General features: G+C 57.7%; 1 protein-coding gene across 2 annotated transcripts; it reads left to right on the forward strand.

The window, feature by feature from the left end:
* Positions 1-353: 353 nt before the first annotated feature.
* Positions 354-9,715, forward strand: LOC149432640 (helix-loop-helix protein 2-like). 2 transcript variants are annotated; one of them, XM_089665098.1, is made up of 2 exons: positions 354-3,115; positions 8,130-9,715. In XM_089665098.1, the coding sequence occupies exon 2, from the start codon at positions 8,148-8,150 to the stop codon at positions 8,508-8,510; it is 363 nt and encodes a 120-aa protein (XP_089521224.1). In that variant the 5' UTR covers positions 354-3,115; positions 8,130-8,147; the 3' UTR covers positions 8,511-9,715. The 2 variants fall into 2 exon arrangements, with proteins under 2 accessions (XP_089521224.1, XP_089521225.1); XM_089665099.1 differs by having other exon boundaries at positions 354-2,090.
* The last annotated feature ends 236 nt before the right edge of the window (positions 9,716-9,951 follow it).

Genomic DNA, 9,951 nt, shown 5'->3' on the forward strand with positions numbered 1-9,951 from the left:
TGCGCGGCGGGCCCCTCACCCCGGGGCCACGCTGGCCCCCCCCATAGACTGTCATTGTCACTCCAGGGGTGCGTTTCGTTTTCATCCCCTGACCGGCGGCAGAAGAGCTGACAATTATCACGTATCTGACCCCCGCGCTGATTTCTCATCGTCTCGCAGGACCAGCCAACATGGCCGCCAGCGAGTGCCGGGGAAGGCGGTGGAGATGTCTGGTTCCTGCGTAGGAGATGGAGGGCGCAGCTGTGACACGCAGTCCGGGGTCGCGGTGAGACCTTCGTTGTGGACGTGGCGAGCGGTCCCTAGATATTAGTGGGGGGGGGGGCTGGTCTCAGCTGTGGCGAGGGACAGGGGGGGTCATATTGATCCTCACCGGGGACACTTCTGGAGACATCACAGTCCTCGCCGGCAGGAGAAGTGACAGATGTCAGAAGCGGTTAGGATCCCAGCGCCGGCCAATAGAATGTTCCCATTAGAGGGGCATTAAGCCGCCGCCCTCCTTCCATCTCATCCCTGAACATCTGAGGTCTGAGGACCCCGGGGACCACGACTCGTCCTCCCTCCCCCTCCTCCGTCTCTCAGCTCTGAAGGTCTATCTCCATGCCATCGCTCCTCTGGGTACCACAGCCCCACGCCAGCCCTCCCAGAATTCTCCGAAACACAGGTGACATGCCCGTCCCTGCTCACTGCTCCACCACCAACCGTCCACCTGGAACTGAACACTGCCCACCCAACAACCAACCACCATCTGGGCACTGAACGCTGCCCACCCAACAACCAACCACCATCTGAGCACTGAACACTGCCCGCCCAACAGGACACCACCATCTGAACGCTGCCCACACAACAACCAACCACCATCTGAGCACTGAACACTGCCCGCCCAACAGGACACCACCATCTGAACGCTGCCCACCCAACAGAAGACCACCATCTGGGCACTGAACGCTGCCCACCCAACAACCAACCACCATCTGGGCACTGAACGCTGCCCACCCAACAACCAACCACCATCTGGGCACTGAACACTGCCCACCCAACAACCAACCACCATCTGGGCACTGAACGCTGCCCACCCAACAACCAACCACCATCTGGGCACTGAACGCTGCCCACCCAACAACCAACCACCATCTGGGCACTGAACGCTGCCCACCCAACAACCAACCACCATCTGAGCACTGAACACTGCCCACCCAACAACCAACCACCATCTGGGCACTGAACGCTGCCCACCCAACAACCAACCACCATCTGGGCACTGAACACTGCCCACCCAACAACCAACCACCATCTGGGCACTGAACGCTGCCCACCCAACAACCAACCACCATCTGGGCACTGAACGCTGCCCACCCAACAACCAACCACCATCTGGGCACTGAACACTGCCTGCCCAACAGGACACCACCATCTGAACGCTGCCTGCCCAACAGGACACCACCATCTGAACGCTGCCCGCCCAACAGGAGACCACCATCTGGGCACTGAACGCTGCCCACCCAACAGGAGACCACCACCTGGAACTGAACGCTGCCCACCCAACAGGAGACCACAATCTGGGCACTGAATGCCGCCCACCCAACAGGACACCACCATCTGGGCACTGAACGCTGCCCGCCCAACAGGAGACCACAATCTGGGCACTGAAAGCTGCCCGCCCAACAGGAGACAACCATCTGGGCACTGAATGCTGCCCGCCCAACAGGAGACCACCATCTGGGCACTGAACGCTGCCCGCCCAACAGGAGACCACCATCTGGGCACTGAAAGCTGCCCGCCCAACAGGACACCACCATCTGAACGCTGCCCACCCAACAGGAGACCACCATCTGGGCACTGAACGCTGCCCGCCCAACAGGAGACCACCATCTGGACGCTGCCCACCCAACAGGAGACCACCATCTGGGCACTGAACGCTGCCCGCCCAACAGGACACCACCATCTGAACGCTGCCTACCCAACAGGAGACCACCATCTGGGCACTGAACGCTGCCCACCAAGCAGCTGACATCCATCTGAACGCTGCCCGCCGAACAAGCGACCACCATCCAGCACTGAATGCTGCCCACCCAAAAGCAGGCCACCATCAGGTACAGAACACTGCCCACCCAACAGGTGACCACCATCAGGTACAGAACACTGCCCACCCAACAGGTGACCACCCTCAGGTACAGAATACTGCCCACCCAACAGGTGACCACCATCCAGCACTGAACACTGCCCACCCAACAGGTGACCACCATACAGCACTGAACACTGCCCACCCAACAGGTGACCACCATCCAGCACTGAACACTGCCCACCCAACAGGTGACCACCATCCAGCACTGAACACTGCCCACCCAACAGGTGACCACCATACAGCACTGAACACTGCCCACCCAACAGGTGACCACCATCCAGCACTGAACACTGCCCACCCAACAGGTGACCACGATACAGCACTGAACACTGCCCACCCAACAGGTGACCACCATCTCACCCTGAACAAGGCTCTCAACAGCTGACCACCAATTGGGTATTGGATATTCAACAGTTGATCGCTATCTGGGCACTAACGCACTACCCACCTAGGACCCAGGCACCATTCAGGCACTGCCCACGCAACATCTGACCACCATTGAGGAACTGCCCACCCAACATCTGACCAACGTTCAGAAACTGCCCACTCAACATCTGACCACCATTGAGGAACTGCCCACTCAACATCTGACCAACGTTCAGAAACTGCCCACTCAACATCTGACCACCATTGAGGAACTGCCCTCCCAACATCTTAAAACTGCCCATCCAACAGCTGCCCACCGTTCAGGAACTACCCACCCAACATCTGCCCACCATTCAGGAACTGCCCACCCAACATCTGCCCACCATTCAGGAACTGCCCACCCAACAGCTGCCCACCCAACATCTGCCCACCATTCAGGAACTGCCCTCCCAACATCTGCCCACCGTCTGGGCACCAAGCATCCATCCCACACCAGGGAATGACCATTTGGCCCCTGCTGGAGGGCCACGGACCGGAATATAAGTGGCATCATGGGTAGACAGCGCGACTGATCCCAAAACAACCAGCAGACCATCCGACCGACCCCACGTCCTCTCCGGATATCTGGTGAGTGAGGGGCAATGCGGGGGGAGGGGAGGGGGGTGCAGGACTTTCACCGAACACACTGGTGGCACAGGGGCTGTATGTGGCCCTTTGGAACTTGCTGGGTGGCCCCCAGAGCCCCTACAGAGCGTTGTCTGTGTTGTCATTAGGTCAGGAAAAATGTCCTCCAGGATGGATTGTGGGAGGAGAACGATTGGCTGGATTTCCATCACATGACCTGATTTCAGTGCTTGCCGGCCCGTCTCCTCCTATAATGGATCCTATGGAAGGGAGATCAGGTGTGGGGAGAAATGTCAGAGGGGTCTGTAGGGGGCGCACATGACTGGTGAAGGGGCGGGGGTGATCTCTGACAGTCTCATGTTACGTGTCTCCTGAACTATGACCTCTGTCTCCAGCAACTCCTCCAGGGGGTCTGCTTATAAAACATCACCAAATATTCCTCCAAAATGTCCCGTCATCTCCGGAGGTGTCTCCGAGAAAACCGCCTGAATTCTGGCCACTAGATGGCGACGGTGACAAAGGAATTCATCTCTTAGAAAAATTACAGTGACAGTTCCTTCAGATTCTGAAATTCATGAAAGAAATCTTCTGTATAGAGAAGTCAGTCTCTGACCGTCTCCTGTACTGTGTCCGCAGTCTCTGACCGTCTCCTGTACCGTGTCCGCAGTCTCTGACCGTCTCCTGTGCTCTGTCCGCAGTCTCTGACCGTCTCCTGTACTGTGTCTGCAGTCTCTGGTCATCTCCTGTACTGTGTCCGCAGTCTCTGACCGTCTCCTGTACCGTGTCCGCAGTCTCTGACCGTCTCCTGTGCTCTGTCCGCAGTCTCTGGTCATCTCCTGTACTGTGTCCGCAGTCTCTGACCGTCTCCTGTACTGTGTCTGCAGTCTCTGGTCATCTCCTGTACTGTGTCCGCAGTCTCTGACCGTCTCCTGTACTGTGTCCGCAGTCTCTGGTCATCTCCTGTACTGTGTCCGCAGTCTCTGGTCATCTCCTGTACTGTGTCCGCAGTCTCTGGTCATCTCCTGTACTGTGTCCGCAGTCTCTGGTCATCTCCTGTACTGTGTCCGCAGTCTCTGGTCATGTCCTGTACTATGTCCACAGTCTCTGGTCATCTCCTGTACTGTGTCCGCAGTCTCTGGTCATCTCCTGTACTGTGTCTGCAGTCTCTGACCGTCTCCTGTACTATGTCTGCAGTCTCTGGTCATCTCCTGTACTGTGTCTGCAGTCTCTGGTCATCCCCTGTACTATGTCCGCAGTCTCTGGTCATCTCCTGTACTGTGTCCGCAGTCTCTGGTCATCCCTGTACTGTGTCTGCAGTCTCTGGTCATCCCCTGTACTATGTCCGCAGTCTCTGGTCATCTCCTGTACTGTGTCTGCAGTCTCTGGTCATCCCCTGTACTATGTCCGCAGTCTCTGGTCATCTCCTGTACTGTGTCTGCAGTCTCTGGTCATCTCCTGTACTGTGTCTGCAGTCTCTGGTCATCTCCTGTACTGTGTCTGCAGTCTCTGGTCATCTCCTGTACTATGTCCGCAGTCTCTGGTCATCTCCTGTACTGTGTCTGCAGTCTCTGGTCATCTCCTGTACTGTGTCTGCAGTCTCTGGTCATCTCCTGTACTGTGTCTGCAGTCTCTGGTCATCTCCTGTACCGTGTCCGCAGTCTCTGACCGTCTCCTGTACTATGTCCGCAGTCTCTGGTCATCCCTGTACTATGTCCGCAGTCTCTGGTCATCCCCTGTACTGTGTCCGCAGTCTCTGGTCATCTCCTGTACTGTGTCCGCAGTCTCTGGTCATCTCCTGTACTGTGTCTGCAGTCTCTGGTCATCTCCTGTACTATGTCCGCAGTCTCTGGTCATCTCCTGTACTGTGTCCGCAGTCTCTGGTCATCTCCTGTACTGTGTCCGCAGTCTCTGGTCATCTCCTGTACTGTGTCCGCAGTCTCTGGTCATCTCCTGTACTATGTCCGCAGTCTCTGGTCATCCCTGTACTGTGTCCGCAGTCTCTGGTCATCTCCTGTACTGTGTCCGCAGTCTCTGGTCATCTCCTGTACTGTGTCCGCAGTCTCTGGTCATCTCCTGTACTGTGTCCGCAGTCTCTGGTCATCTCCTGTAGTGTAGTCGTCTGTCTCTCATTCGGTTCGGATTCCTAGGCAGTGATCACATGGTCTGTGGCTCCCAGGAGCACAGTGGGGGTTCGATGTCATTAGAGATCGCAGAGTCCATTGTTTCAGTCAGAAGTCTCATCACTAATCTTCTCTCCGTCACTCTTTGGGGTGTTTTTGCTGCACTTGGCTGCAGAGCTGACACTCACTGACCTCACCTGCCGCCCCAACCACAGCCCTGGACTTCCTCTCCAGCCAGCAAGTCATGTGACTGCTACCTCTGCTGACCCTTCCTTGTGAAAATGACATTTTCCTGGCTGCCATCCTGATCCCGAGGCTTCACCGGACTCTGCCCCACCTGAGATGACCGACCCCAGCCATCCCACCTGGAGCATCCCACCTAACCTGTCCTACCTGACCTGTCCCACCTGGAGCATCCCACCTGACCTGTCCTACCTGACCTGTCCCACCTGGAGCATCCCACCTGACCTGTCCTACCTGACCTGTCCCACCTGGAGCATCCCACCTGACCTGTCCTACCTGAACCATCCCACCTGGAGCATCCCACCTAACCTGTCCTACCTGAACCATCCCACCTGGAGCATCCCACCTAACCTGTCCTACCTGACCTGTCCCACCTGGAGCATCCCACCTGAGATGACTGGCCTGGCCTGCCCCACCTGACCCGTCCCACCTAACCTGTCCTACCTGACCCGTCCCACCTAAGATGACCGACCTGAGCAGCAACACCTGAACCATCCCATCTGACCCATCCCACCTGACCCGTCCCACCTAACCTGTCCTACCTGAGCAGCTCACCTGACCTGCCCCACCTGAACCATCCCACCTGAACCATCCCACCTGACCTGTCCCACCTGAGCCGTCTCACTTGCCCCATCTGACCCATCCCACCTGAGATGACCGACCTAAGTCATCTGTGGGCAGCACAGCGGCTAAATGGTTAGCACTCCCACCTGGCAGTACTCAGGTTGTTGGTTCGAATCCCAACCATGGTACCACCTGCCTGGAGTTTGCATGTTCTCCCTCTGCCTGCGCGGGTTTCCTCCGGGTACTCCGGTTTCCTCCCACACTCCAAAGACATGCTTGTAGGTGAATTGGCTCCGGTCTAAATTGTCCCCAGTCTGTGTATGTATGAATGTGAGTTAGGGGCCTTAGATTGTACGCTCCTCAGGGGCGGGGCCTGATGTGAATGTACAATATATATGTAAAGCGCTGCGTACATTGATGGCGCTATATAAGTACCTGAAATAAATAAATCCCACCTGAGCTGCCCCACCTGACCTGCCCCTCCTGAGACGTCCCACCTGAGCTGCCCCACCTGAGCTGCCCCTCCTGAGCTGCCCCTCCTGAGCTGCCCCACCTGAGCTGCCCCTCCTGAGACGTCCCACCTGAGCTGCCCCACCTGAGCTGCCCCTCCTGAGCTGCCCCACCTGAGCTGCCCCTCCTGAGCTGCCCCACCTGACCTGCCCCTCCTGAGCTGCCCCACCTGACCTGCCCCTCCTGAGCTGCCCCAGCTGACCTGCCCCTCCTGAGACGTCCCACCTGAGCTGCCCCTCCTGAGATGACCGACCTCAGCCAGCCCACCTTACTCACCCCTCCTGTGCTGCCCTTTTGAGCCGTCCCACCTGGAGCATCCCACCCGAGCCGTCCCTTGTGCAGCCAGGCAGTCGGCATTTCTGAAGGGGAAGCGCCCCCATTCCTTTCCTTCATAGAGAGTTGATGTATTTCCCCGCCGGGCTGATCCCAATTCCCAGAAAACGCAAAATCTCGCCCCACCCCCACCTCATCCATCCAACAAGCTCCACCCCCCCAGTGACCGCCCCATGTCCCCAGCATGGTCCTCCGTCTTCTGGGGTCACCGGCAGTTTAAAGGACTGTGCTGGGTTAGCCAAGGCAAGAGTAGACACTGGAGGTGAGGTCCGAGAACAGCAACATTCATGTTCATATGGCTCCTGCTTACCATGTGACCTGTGCCACGGAGGGGGGGGGCAGTACACCTCGTGGCCTCTGGGGGAAGGGGCAGTATACCTCGTGGCCTCAGGGGGGAGTACACCTCGTGGCCTCAGGGGGGGGGGCAGTACACCTCGTGGCCTCTGGGGGGGGGCAGTACACCTCGTGGCCTCAGGGGGGGGGCAGTATACCTCGTGGCCTCAGGGGGGAGTACACCTCGTGGCCTCAGGGGGGGGCAGTAAACCTCGTGGCCTCTGGGGGGGGCAGTATACCTCGTGGCCTCAGGGGGGAGTACACCTCGTGGCCTCTGGGGGGGCAGTACACCTCGTGGCCTCTGGGGGGGAGTACACCTTCCGTCCTCTGGGGGGGCACTATTCCTCCCACTGACACCAATGATGGGACACTATTCCTCCCACTGACACCAATGATGAGGCACTATTCCTCCCACTGACACCAATGATGGGGCACTATTCCTCCCACTGACACCAATGATGGGGCACTATTCCTCCCACTGACACCAATGATGAGGCACTATTCCTCCCACTGATACCAATGATGGGGCACTATTCCTCCCACTGACACCAATGATGGGGCACTATTCCTGCCACTGACACCAATGATGGGGCACTATTCCTCCCACTGACACCAATGATGAGGCACTATTCCTCCCACTGACACCAATGATGAGGCACTATTCCTCCCACTGACACCAATGATGAGGCACTATTCCTCCCACTGACACCAATGATGGGGCACTATTCCTCCCACTGACACCAATGATGGGACACTATTCCTCCCACTGACACCAATGATGAGGCACTATTCCTCCCACTGACACCAATGATGAGGCACTATTCCTCCCACTGACACCAATGATGGGGCACCAAAGTGTGGAGCCCCCCTGTGTGTATCATTGTATGAATTGTATTTTTTCTGTCTCCCGCCAGACTCCGCCCACAGCGAGGATGATGCTCAGCCCTGAACCCGTGGATTCCGACCAATTGTCGGCGCAGTCTGAATCCGATTCGGCGGTCAGCGAGGCGAAGGGGGGCAGCGTGTCGGAAGCGGAAGGCGGCGGACGCCAGACACCGTGCCTCCCCCCACAGCTCAGCCGCGAGGAGAAGAGACGCAGGAGGCGGGCCACCGCCAAGTACCGCTCGGCCCACGCCACCCGGGAGCGAATCCGCGTGGAGGCCTTCAACGTGGCGTTCTCAGAGCTCCGCCTCCTGCTGCCCACCCTGCCCCCGGACAAGAAACTCTCCAAGATCGAGATCCTGCGCCTGGCCATCTGCTACATCTCCTACCTCAACCACGTGCTGGACGTGTAGGGGCCCCGCCATGTGACCAGACAGACTGTGGGGCCCCATGTGACCAGACAGACTGCGGGGCCCCATGTGACCGGGAACACTGCGGGGCCCCATGTGACCGGGAACACTGCGGGGCCCCATGTGACCGGGAACACTGCGGGGCCCCATGTGACCGGGAACACTGCGGGGCCCCATGTGACCAGGAACACTGCGGGGCCCCCTGTGGGCATCCCGGAGACGTGGCAGTGAGTCGCTGTAGAGACTCTCCTACTTCTAGGTGACCTGACCAAAGGTGACACGCGTGTGCACTGCGTGTGGTAGCCGTGTAGACGCTGTCATGGCGGGAAAGCTGTGTGTGGTAGCCGTGTAGATGCCGTCATGGCAGGAGTGCTGTGTGTGTGGTAGCCGTGTAGATGCCGTCATGGCAGGAGTGCTGTGTGTGTGGTAGCCGTGTAGACGCTGTCATGGCGGGAAAGCTGTGTGTGGTAGCCATGTAGATGCCGTCATGGTAGGCGTGCGTATTGTCTGTGTAACAGTGACACCCGCTGGGCGCTGTGTGTACCACGTGACTGTATAGAATCCATTGTATATGTGTCTTAGCCGCTGCGGGGACCCCCGCCACAACACTGGCCCAAGTCACCGGCAGTTACAGGGGAGGGCGGCCTCAGGTAGATAGGGGGGTCCGTGATGGGAATACAGAAAATACCAAAATATTGGAGGGGCTCAATTCTGGTGTTCTCTATCCATGGGGGGACCTTTATCCAGATATTTACCGCCCCCCGGGGGGCTCTGTACTCCAGAAGGAAAGAAATCCCCTCATATCTCACCGATTGATCTGTCTGTGTATAGAGACCAGTCATTGTCATGCGTCAGCGGGGGTTTCCTGACTCCCTAACCTAAACACCTAACACCCGACCTAACCTCCTAAACCCAACCCCCACCCTAAATTCCAAATCCTAACCTCCTAATCCCACCCCCGACCCGAACCTTCGAATCCTAAACTCCTAATCCCAACCCCCAGACTGTGATCCCGCGATATCTCCCTGTGACTGATCTCTGACTGTGATCCCGCGATATCTCCCTGTGACTGATCTCTGACTGTGATCCCGCGATATCTCCCTGTGACTGATCTCTGACTGTGATCCCGCGATATCTCCCTGTGACTGATCTCTGACTGTGATCCCCCGATATCTCCCTGTGACTGATCTCTGACTGTGATCCCGCGATATCTCCCTGTGACTGATCTCTGACTGTGATCCCGCGATATCTCCCTGTGACTGATCTCTGACTGTGATCCCGCGATATCTCCCTGTGACTGATCTCTGACTGTGATCCCGCGATATCTCCCTGTGACTGATCTCTGACTGTGATCCCGCGATATCTCCCTGTGACTGATCTCTGACTGTGATCCCTCGATATCTCCCTGTGACTGATCTCTGACTGTGATCCCGCGATATCTCCC

This window comes from Staurois parvus, unplaced genomic scaffold, assembly GCF_062004578.1.
Source record: "Staurois parvus isolate SC_StPar_1 unplaced genomic scaffold, SC_StPar_1.0 ptg002132l, whole genome shotgun sequence".
Lineage (NCBI taxonomy): Eukaryota > Metazoa > Chordata > Amphibia > Anura > Ranidae > Staurois > Staurois parvus.